The sequence below is a fragment of the Ailuropoda melanoleuca genome, chromosome 2 (genome assembly GCF_002007445.2).
Source record: "Ailuropoda melanoleuca isolate Jingjing chromosome 2, ASM200744v2, whole genome shotgun sequence".
NCBI lineage: Eukaryota > Metazoa > Chordata > Mammalia > Carnivora > Ursidae > Ailuropoda > Ailuropoda melanoleuca.
This window is the reverse complement of record NC_048219.1, coordinates 76798866-76810359: the sequence shown is the minus strand read 5'-3', so window position 1 is coordinate 76810359 and position 11494 is coordinate 76798866. Positions and strand designations below refer to the sequence as shown.

The 11494-nt window shown below is 56.2% G+C and overlaps 1 protein-coding gene across 1 annotated transcript in view; it reads right to left on the bottom strand.

Annotated features, from left to right (window-relative positions):
* Window positions 1–2260, bottom strand: part of LOC117795758 (glutathione S-transferase Mu 1-like) — a 6829-nt gene extending 4569 nt beyond the window's left edge. Inside the window, exons 1-4 of the mRNA XM_034641640.1 lie at window positions 1298–2260; window positions 928–1003; window positions 426–490; window positions 24–140 (exon numbers count right to left, since the gene is read on the bottom strand). Coding sequence (XP_034497531.1) covers window positions 24–140; window positions 426–490; window positions 928–1003; window positions 1298–1333 — 294 coding nt within the window. The 5' untranslated portion in view covers window positions 1334–2260. The remainder of the gene's footprint in view (window positions 1–23; window positions 141–425; window positions 491–927; window positions 1004–1297) is intronic.
* Between the last annotated feature and the right edge of the window lie 9234 nt (window positions 2261–11494).

Sequence of the window (11494 nt, the reverse complement as noted above, 5' to 3'; positions counted from 1 at the left end):
GCAGGCAAGCTCAGGGGAACCACCACTGTTCCCTGCATCCCACCCCAGCCCCACTCACATAGGTTGTGTTTGCGAGCAATGTAGCGAAGGATGGCGTTGCTCTGGGTGACCTTGTGAGCCCCGTCAATTAAATAGGGCAGCTGTTAAGGCAACAGGGCAGGTGGGTCGGCCACAGCAGCCCCCCCGCACCTCCTCCCTTGAACACGGGCATTCCCGGTGCCTGGCTCATGGTAGGCACTAAATTAATCCATTCAACAATGGATGAATGAGCTGGAACATAGAGCATGGGGGGCAGGCAGGGACAAGAACCAGGAAGCAGAGAAGCTAGCAGGAGGCAGCAAATCCTGAAACCTCTGAGCTGGGAAAGCAGGTGGAGTAGACACCCCTCTCGCCTGCCCCCGGATCCCCCCACCCCCTGCACCTACATTGGGGAAGTCCAGGCCCAGCTTGAATTTTTCATTCAGCCACTGGCTTCTGTCATAGTCGGGAGCTGTGGTGGAGAACATGGAGTGAAACAAACCTCCCCAGAGCCCACTGTCATTGGGCCTGGGGAGGGGCAGCGTGGGGCACCCACCAAGGATCAGTGGTAAAGCTCCCCAAAAGGTGGATCTGGAATCTGGAACACTAAGTCTCACATTCCAGGTCTGGGGGCAAAGAACGCTTGTAAGGCTCTGGAAGGTGCCTGAATAAGCTTACACACCGTTTATGCAAGCCCTAAGGGGAGCCCATCCCAATGACTGATACAGGGGCTCCAGCAACCCCCTCTCATGTCCTGCCTCCTAAGGCCAGCTGCACCTCAAAGGAGATAGGGAAGGGCAGACCCTGCTCCGACCAGTGGAGGGCGGCAGAGTGAGCAGCACGGGGCCAGAGCAAGGGTTGCTCAGTACCAATAGGGTAAAAGTCAGAATGCGACGTGGATGCCATTACCGTCCCCCATCGTGTACTTCTTTTCCTCATAGTGTGAGTCCGTGTACTCCAGGAGCAGGCGGATGGCGTGAGCCAGCTGGGAAGACACCCAAGCCGGAGGTCAGAGATGAGGTCTTGCCTGGAGCCTTTCTCTGCTGCACGTAATCGCACAGACCCCAGGACCCCCACCCGCGGGCACGTACACACACACACACCACACACACACAGAAACACGGAGTCAGGGACGCACCCACGTGAGGACAAACTGCTAGAAAGGACTGAGCTGCAGACAGCCCTGAAGGGAACCTTCTAGTATGAACGGTCCCCAGGGCGCAGCATTTCCTGCCCCCGTGCGCCTCCATCCCACCCATCGCGCAGCCCCTTCACTCACCCCGCGAATGTCCCAGTAACCCAGGATCATGACCATGGTGCAGGCTTTTGCGCTGAGCAGAAGGGCTTCCAAGAGCTGTGCTGGCAATTTATCGGGAGGACAGGTGGGTGGGGCCCAGAGAGCAGAGCTTATCTTAGACCCGCCCCCACGAATTCCAAGAAGCCCAGCAACCCTGGCTAAGGCACAGACCTAACAAGACTCCCCCATTGTCCCCCAGCCTCTGGGGGTGGGGCCGCCTCTGTATGCCAAAGGCTCCTTGGCCTCTAGCGGTCCTGGTTCCCCTCAGCCCCCTGACTCACCATGCAATAGAGATCTCTTTCTAGATCGAGAATCAGACAGGACCCTTGGAGATGAGCCTAAATCACAAAGTAAGAAGGCACATCTCCTCATCACTAGACATCGCTCCCCTTCCCCCTTGCACTGCCCAGATCACACCAACTCTAGGAGCCTCAGGCAAAGTTAAGCCCAAAGAGCCGCGTCCCTCAAATCCGGAGTTTAAAGCAGCGCCTGTCCAGGGAAGCCCAGGACTCAGGCCAGCCTGAAAATTCCTCCCAGGACGGCCTTGGAGAACAGATCATCGGTGGGTGGGAACTCCTGGGCAACAAGGACCAGAGAAAAGGAAACGAGGTCTCAGTGATTCCTTCATGGCCTGTGGAGGCCCCAGCCTTTCAGTCATGGGGCTGAGATTACTTAGATCAACTGGAAATGAATCAATGACCCTTAGCACCTAAGTTGTGAATCTAAATCCAGAACCAATCCCAGCAAAGGGCAGGGTTACGACCTACGGTCCCAGAGATGTACTGCCAGTCGGCTACATGTCCTCACGTGGCCAGGACAGTGACCGGGAGTGTGGTGATGTAACACACAGAATGTGACAGAAGAGAGAAGGGGAGTCCTATGACTGGCCAGGCACCGGTTCTGCCACAGAGGGCAGCCAGAGGGGATGGTCAGCAGGAGGGTGGAGGTCCCCCCCAGGAGCACAGTCAGGCTGGCCCCCAGCAGACCCTCAGCCTTCTAGTCCATGCATTCCAGCCTGACGCTGGCTTCCCAACCACGTGGGCTTTTCTGTAGCTCAGGGAGGCTCAGGTGGCCTCTCCGGTTCTCCTGTGATCTGTGATCTGTGACAACAACAACGTCCTACCTGCCAACTTTCCACGTTGAAGCCGGGAGACTATTTCAAACTAGGCGAGTGGGACAGAGCTTAGTCTGTGGCTCATTTCCCTTCGTATAAAGGGTATTGCCAGGCTTCGTGGATGTGTGAACACAGAAGAAGGGAACTTTGAAAAACAAACGGTCTTACAAGTTACAACACAGATAAATAAGCCTCAAATTAGCTGACACTGTGTTAGGACAGCAAAGAGTGAGCCCNGGAACTTGGAAAACAAACGGTCTTACAAGTTACAACACAGATAAATAAGCCTCAAATTAGCTGACACTGTGTTAGGACAGCAAAGAGTGAGCCCAGTCCTGCGTGAGGATTTCCGAGCACCAGAATGGAGTGTGCAGTGGGGAAGGAGGCTGCAGCCGATCGCTCGGCAATCTCAGAAGTCAGGGGTCTGCCCATCTGTGCCCTGCTGGGGAGCATGGAAGGGCGTGTCACCCGAGCCCAGCAGAGTTCAGTCCCTGCTTCCTGTGGTCCCCACCCTTCACCCCTGCCAGTCCCTAGCGCTCCAGATTCCCTGCCATGCCAGGCCTCCCAGATACACTCACGCATCTCAGGTTGGCAAGATGTGCAGGCAGATGGTGGCCCTTTAAAGCCATAAGAAGATGGCAGTGGTCAAGGAGTCTANCTTTGAAAAACAAACGGTCTTACAAGTTACAACACAGATAAATAAGCCTCAAATTAGCTGACACTGTGTTAGGACAGCAAAGAGTGAGCCCAGTCCTGCGTGAGGATTTCCGAGCACCAGAATGGAGTGTGCAGTGGGGAAGGAGGCTGCAGCCGATCGCTCGGCAATCTCAGAAGTCAGGGGTCTGCCCATCTGTGCCCTGCTGGGGAGCATGGAAGGGCGTGTCACCCGAGCCCAGCAGAGTTCAGTCCCTGCTTCCTGTGGTCCCCACCCTTCACCCCTGCCAGTCCCTAGCGCTCCAGATTCCCTGCCATGCCAGGCCTCCCAGATACACTCACGCATCTCAGGTTGGCAAGATGTGCAGGCAGATGGTGGCCCTTTAAAGCCATAAGAAGATGGCAGTGGTCAAGGAGTCTACCACTGAGAAAGGATGGTATCTTCACTCCAACTCTTCTGTCAGCCTGTCCAGTCTAACTCAGCTATGCTTCTACTTTCTACGTCTGTTTGGTGTGACCAGCACCATCCCTGAGAATTGTGAGGACATTGTGTATTTTATTGTTATACGATAAGAAGTCTATAACAGAACCACCATTAAGTAATTCTGTGCGTTAAAAACGGTCCTGACGGCCACCCCCTCAACGTTCACCGTGACCCAGGAATGGAATCAGTCGTGGGTCCAGATGGTCACAGAGAGCTCTCCACAGGGAGACCCACGGACAGGGGCCCATCAGGCAGAAACATGCAGAGCCAATAAGCGATTAGCAAAACATAAAGCTGGAAGACCTCAAGGGATTACCAGGATCATGGGACACTCGGCTAAGATAACCTCGTGGAGCCCGGGCGCCCGCGGTTTTGGACACAGACCCACTCGCCTCCCAATGGGGCCGCACAATCAGACACTCTCCCTGTGGAACAACAGAAGAATCTCTGACGGAAGCATAACACTGCCCTTGCCTGTTGCCGGCTAGTGTCTGCTGGGGGACCTGCCCCAGTAATGACAACAAACTAGAGGAATGCGGTACCTTCCAGAGCATCCGACAGTGTTAAGAAATACAAAAATTCAGAACAGGCCACAGGCTCCCTGCTCTGAAGCTGTCAGAAAGAGGAAGAAAAAGTCTGCAAACACCCACCTCCCACATAGGCCCCCACGGATCAGCCCCCGAGGGTCCCCAGTCAGCCCTGGGGCCACAGGGCCGGCAGAGAGACAGGTGCCCGCGAGGGAAGAAGACAGGACACAGCGGTAAGGATGAAGGCTTTACTGGGGGTCAGGCATGGCTGGGGAGGGACCCCGCTGGGGGAGCCAGGCCTGCACTCTTGTCCTCACGCAGCGCTGGGAGGAACTCAGGCAGAGCCCAAGGGCCAGGGAGACAGTCGGGCTCCACAGTGTCCAACTGCTGGTCAGAGAAGAAAGGTCTGGTTGGCTTGAGTGCAGGAAGGATAATGCTAGGGGTGGAGGGGGCACTTGGGCGAAGAAAAGTGGGGCGTTGGACACCTGTAAAGGTCCTGGATGAATGTCACTGGACAAGGTCAAGGGGCCCAATGAGGCTGGGTGGGAGTTACCAGAAAGAAAAGGAGGAGAAAGNAGGCTCCACAAAGTCCAACTGCCAGTCAGAGAAGAAAGGTCTGGTTGGCTTGAGCGCAGGAAGGATAATGCCAGGGGTGGGGGGGGGCACTTCGGCGAAGAAAAGTCGGGCGTTGGACACCTGTAACGGTCCTGGATCAATGTCACTGGACAAGGTCAAGGGGCCCAATGAGGCTGGGTGGGAGTTACCAGAAAGAAAAGGAGGAGAAAGACAGCTGGTTTCAGGGAACAGGGAGGTGCAGCTGCTCCCAGGACTCCTGCACAAAACACAGCACTGGCTCCTTGCCCACATTTCCCCTCACGCAGGCCTACTTGTTGCCCCATACAGCCATCTTTGAATACACCGGGTGTGGGAGGAAGCGGCCGGACTTCATGTAGGCAGAGATCTTCTTCAGGCCCTGAGGTGGAAAAAGAAGGTCCAACATCAGGGATTGCTGCCTCACTGGGATTCATGCAGCCCCACCGAGATGCACCAAGGTCGGGAGCCTTCTTTGTGAGGTCAGTGTTGAGACAAGGCACCATCTCCCTGGGGTCCCCTGCTCTGGAACGTTGCCTCTTCCTGCTTCCAGTAACTAAGGGCACATCTGACTGATACAGAGACTACCTGTCCAGGTGCTTGAGCTCCCCCAGAGATGCTCATGGGGCTGGGGAACCCCACCAACCACCCTACAACACAGGCCCTACCATCACCATTCAGCAGAGGGGAAGCAGGGGCCCAACGGGCTTCAGTGGTCCCCTTGGGCTCCCAGGGCAGGCAGGTGGGAAGGGCTGGAGGGCAGCTGGCTCTCTTGCCAGGGCTGTGCTCTCCCTGCTGGCCTCCCTCCTCCAACACCCTCCAGGAGGCCAGGTCCCTCCCTCTTTACAGACATCCTCCTTTTGCAAAGGGAGAGTCCAGGTTTCTCAGGGTTTGCCCAGAGGGAACTCCAGCAGAACAGGGGTTCAGAATATGCCCACGGAGCTTGCAGGAGAGGCCAGACCTCACCCAGTGACTCAGCAAAACNTCTACAACACAGCCCCTACCATCACCATTCAGCAGAGGGGAAGCAGAGGCCTAACGGGCTTCAGCGATCCCCTCAGGCTCCCAGGGCTGGCAGGTGGGAAGGGCTGGAGGGCAGCTGGCTCTCTTGCCAGGGCTGTGCTCTCCCTGCTGGCCTCCCTCCTCCAACACCCTCCAGGAGGCCAGGTCCCTCCCTCTTTACAGACATCCTCCTTTTGCAAAGGGAGAGTCCAGGTTTCTCAGGGTTTGCCCAGAGGGAACTCCAGCAGAACAGGGGTTCAGAATATGCCCACGGAGCTTGCAGGAGAGGCCAGACCTCACCCAGTGACTCAGCAAAACCTNTGGGGAGAGGCTGGGGAGCATGAAAGCCAGGCCAGGCCAGACTCTAATTCCTCCTCTTAAAGGAGAAGGTCCAACTGCTTGGTCTGGCACCTGAGGCCGATGTCATGGACACCAACTTCCTCCTGCCGAGTCCTGCCGCAGCCAAGGGGCCATATGGCTCTCAGGGGTGTCTGAGCATCGAATTCCCAACACATGGAGGGCCCAGTGAGTTCTAAACACTTCAAAGATCCTGGAACTGCCTGTACCCAGCGGGCCACACACTGCAGCCCACGGCTGTCCTCTGCTCTCCTGCCAGCCAGTCCCGGGAGCTCTGGCAGCAACCCCAAGGCCAGTCACCCAGACCCACAACCAGGGCTGATAAGAACCAGCTCAAAGAGCGCATCTCTGGATGACGAATGGAAAGAGACACAGACTGCAGGGGGGAATCCTGTTGGACAAGAGCCTAAGCCCCACACCGCTCACAAAGCACAGCGGGCTGCCCTCCAGCGAGGGACTGAGGGGGACCGGTGACATCAGGTGAGGTCCAGCCTGGGCTCCTCCAGCACCCACCTGGCCCCACACACACCACGCGGCTGGGTGTTTCTCTAGCTCTCCAAGGGCTCTGAGCCCCAGGACGGCGGCTCCAGGGCCGGTCACCCTGGCGTCCCCACGGTGCCTGACACAGTGCCTCACACCCGGGAGAAGATCCCTCGGCCAATAGGACTGAAAATAGATGGACTGCCCCATCTCTGACACAGAATCTCGGGTGATGGGAAAGAAGAAGGGCAGGGAGACAGGGAGGCAAGGAAGGAGCCCATCACAGAAGCCTCAAGACAGACTCCCTCCACAGGGGCCCCCACCTATGTGCTCACAGCCCAGGACCAACGACGTTCCTGGGGACCTCAGGGCGGCCCCAGACGGGGATCGGATTGCTGCCAAGCTGCCCGGGGATCCCCAGGAAACGCTGTCTGTGCCCTTCTTGGGGACTGTCATCCCTACCATGGCTCTGCTCTCCTAATGCCAGCTCCGCACACATTCCTGAACCCCGCTACATCCTTGGGGTCCTGAGTTGAGTGACCCAGACATAAATGGATCCAAGGTGTACCTTCTGGTCCAGGAAAGGGAGAGCCGCTCCCTGGTGTCCACAGCAACCAGCCACTGCCTGGGAGCCCAGGACAGCCGGCACTCCCCTGTGACCAACACAAATGACTGACCCTTTCTGCCTCATTGCTCTAATCTGTAATATGCAGGCGATCACTTGTCTGCCGTGCAGGAATGTTGTCAAGATTTCATTTCACACACTGTATGTCAGATGTGAGCACAGATCTGGCATTAAGCAAACCCTGGATAAATGCTACTTATTCTTTGTTGCAGCTGTAAGGCTAGGAAAGTATTAGAGAAAAGAGACTGGACAGAAGACCTATAACGAGTAAGGAGCCTCAGAGGAATCACCTCAACGCGGGCCATGAACTCCTTCAGGTTTGGGAAGGCTTCCAGAGACTTCGGCTCAAATATGCGGTGCAGGTCAAGGATGTCATAAGCCAGGAAATCCACGTAGGTGAGCTAAGGAAAAGCAAAGAAGGAACGAGCACTTAAGTCTGAACGTGGGGAAAATGAGAGCTTCCCACCCCCAAAGCCTTCCCCTTACCTTCTCTCCTGTAAACCAAGGCCTCTTCCCCAGAAACTGTGAGTAGAGCTTCAGTTTGTCAGGGAGGCCCTCCAGGTATCCAGGCCTCAGTTTCTCCTGAGACACAGAACAGCCGTCACCACCCTCAGACTCGGACTCCCTGGGCAGAGAGGCAGGTGTCCCCTGGGCTCTGCATGACCCCAGCTGCCAGAGGTCAGCAGCCATGTGCCCCCACTGCACGGGTCATTGCCCAGGCGATGATTTATCCAAGCTCTGTTCAGCCCATCACACAGTCCATCTGTCAGAGGCTGTGGAAGCAGAGAACACGGCCTCGCTGGCCCTGAATCTGTCACCACTCATCTCTAAGAGGCAAGGAAACACACAAGTGACATGGCCTGGGGAAAGAAATCCTAAGTTCTACCTAGTAGGGCACAGATAGGATTGGTCACTTGAGTAGTATCTGGAAAGATGTAGAATTTGAGAAACGGAGAGGAAGGAGGAGGTACAAATCCCTGGGTCGGCCCCGTGCACTCTGCTGGGCAGATGTGCTTGGGCCGGGGGGTGTCAGGAAGACCGTGCTGAGCAAACAAGGCAAACACACTGTCCAGGAACTGAATTTCCAATAAAGTTGTAATGCTCAGGAGACTTGGGCTCCAATATGTACAGGCCAACTCTGACTTAAGATTAGTAGGAACCGAGGCGGAGTTTTCACCCCATGCATTCTCACTCTGGTGACAGTACAGGGTCGGGGGGTCAGCATCTCCACTGGGTCCAAATGGCAAGTAAATACAAAGTAGAGGGGACACAAGACTCCAGTGTCCTGTCCAAAACCTGTCCATCCCGTCCGCCGGCAGGGGACTCACAAAGTCGGGGCTGTAGCAGACCCTGGCCAGCTCATTAGAGGTGTCCATAGCTTGGTTCTCCAAAATGTCCACGCGAATCTTCTCCTCTTCTGTCTCCCCACCTACGGCCCACACANGAGGCCAGACCTCACCCACTGATTCAGCAAAACCTGCATGAGTGGGGAGAGGCTGGGGAGCATGAAAGCCAGGCCAGGCCAGACTCTAATTCCTCCTCTTAAAGGAGAAGGTCCAACTGCTTGGTCTGGCACCTGAGGCCGATGTCATGGACACCAACTTCCTTCTGCCTGGTCCTGCCCCAGCCAAAGGGGCATATGGCTCTCAGGGGTGTCTGAGCACCGAATGCCCAACATACGGAGGGCCCAGTGAGTTCTAAACACTTCAAAGATCCTGGAACTGCCTGTACCCAGCGGGCCACACACTGCAGCCCACAGCTGTCCTCTGCTCACCTGCCAGCCAGTCCCAGGAGCTCTGGCAGCAACCCCAAGGCCAGTCACCCAGACCCACAACCAGGGCTGATAAGAACCAGCTCAAAGAGCGCATCTCTGGATGACGAATGGAAAGAGACACAGACTGCAGGCTGGAATCCTGTTGGACAAGAGCCTAAGCCCCACACCGCTCACAAAGCACAGCGGGCTGCCCTCCAGCGAGGGACTGAGGGGGACCGGTGACATCAGGTGAGGTCCAGCCTGGGCTCCTCCAGCACCCACCTGGCCCCACACACACCACGCGGCTGGGTGTTTCTCTAGCTCTCCAAGGGCTCTGAGCCCCAGGACGGCGGCTCCAGGGCCGGTCACCCTGGCGTCCCCACGGTGCCTGACACAGTGCCTCACACCCGGGAGAAGATCCCTCGGCCAATAGGACTGAAAATAGATGGACTGCCCCATCTCTGACACAGAATCTCGGGTGATGGGAAAGAAGAAGGGCAGGGAGACAGGGAGGCAAGGAAGGAGCCCATCACAGAAGCCTCAAGACAGACTCCCTCCACAGGGGCCCCCACCTATGTGCTCACAGCCCAGGACCAACGACGTTCCTGGGGACCTCAGGGCGGCCCCAGACGGGGATCGGATTGCTGCCAAGCTGCCCGGGGATCCCCAGGAAACGCTGTCTGTGCCCTTCTTGGGGACTGTCATCCCTACCATGGCTCTGCTCTCCTAATGCCAGCTCCGCACACATTCCTGAACCCCGCTACATCCTTGGGGTCCTGAGTTGAGTGACCCAGACATAAATGGATCCAAGGTGTACCTTCTGGTCCAGGAAAGGGAGAGCCGCTCCCTGGTGTCCACAGCAACCAGCCACTGCCTGGGATCCCAGGACAGCCGGCACTCCCCTGTGACCAACACAAATGACTGACCCTTTCTGCCTCATTGCTCTAATCTGTAATATGCAGGCGATCACTTGTCTGCCGTGCAGGAATGTTGTCAAGATTTCATTTCACACACTGTATGTCAGATGTGAGCACAGATCTGGCATTAAGCAAACCCTGGATAAATGCTACTTATTCTTTGTTGCAGCTGTAAGGCTAGGAAAGTATTAGAGAAAAGAGACTGGACAGAAGACCTATAACGAGTAAGGAGCCTCAGAGGAATCACCTCAACGCGGGCCATGAACTCCTTCAGGTTTGGGAAGGCTTCCAGAGACTTCGGCTCAAATATGCGGTGCAGGTCAAGGATGTCATAAGCCAGGAAATCCACGTAGGTGAGCTAAGGAAAAGCAAAGAAGGAACGAGCACTTAAGTCTGAACGTGGGGAAAATGAGAGCTTCCCACCCCCAAAGCCTTCCCCTTACCTTCTCTCCTGTAAACCAAGGCCTCTTCCCCAGAAACTGTGAGTAGAGCTTCAGTTTGTCAGGGAGGCCCTCCAGGTATCCAGGCCTCAGTTTCTCCTGAGACACAGAACAGCCGTCACCACCCTCAGACTCGGACTCCCTGGGCAGAGAGGCAGGTGTCCCCTGGGCTCTGCATGACCCCAGCTGCCAGAGGTCAGCAGCCATGTGCCCCCACTGCACGGGTCATTGCCCAGGCGATGATTTATCCAAGCTCTGTTCAGCCCATCACACAGTCCATCTGTCAGAGGCTGTGGAAGCAGAGAACACGGCCTCGCTGGCCCTGAATCTGTCACCACTCATCTCTAAGAGGCAAGGAAACACACAAGTGACATGGCCTGGGGAAAGAAATCCTAAGTTCTACCTAGTAGGGCACAGATAGGATTGGTCACTTGAGTAGTATCTGGAAAGATGTAGAATTTGAGAAACGGAGAGGAAGGAGGAGGTACAAATCCCTGGGTCGGCCCCGTGCACTCTGCTGGGCAGATGTGCTTGGGCCGGGGGGTGTCAGGAAGACCGTGCTGAGCAAACAAGGCAAACACACTGTCCAGGAACTGAATTTCCAATAAAGTTGTAATGCTCAGGAGACTTGGGCTCCAATATGTACAGGCCAACTCTGACTTAAGATTAGTAGGAACCGAGGCGGAGTTTTCACCCCATGCATTCTCACTCTGGTGACAGTACAGGGTCGGGGGGTCAGCATCTCCACTGGGTCCAAATGGCAAGTAAATACAAAGTAGAGGGGACACAAGACTCCAGTGTCCTGTCCAAAACCTGTCCATCCCGTCCGCCGGCAGGGGACTCACAAAGTCGGGGCTGTAGCAGACCCTGGCCAGCTCATTAGAGGTGTCCATAGCTTGGTTCTCCAAAATGTCCACGCGAATCTTCTCCTCTTCTGTCTCCCCACCTACGGCCCACACAGCAGAGACTCACCCTCAGTGTCCCACCGCAGGCAAGCTCAGGGGAACCACCACTGTTCCCTGCATCCCACCCCAGCCCCACTCACATAGGTTGTGTTTGCGAGCAATGTAGCGAAGGATGGCGTTGCTCTGGGTGACCTTGTGAGCCCCATCAATTAAATAGGGCAGCTGTTAAGGCAACAGGGCAGGTGGGTTGGCCACAGGCCCCCAGCACTCCCTCCCTTGAACAAGGGCGTTCCCCGTGCCTGGCTCATGGTAGGCACTAATCAAACCACT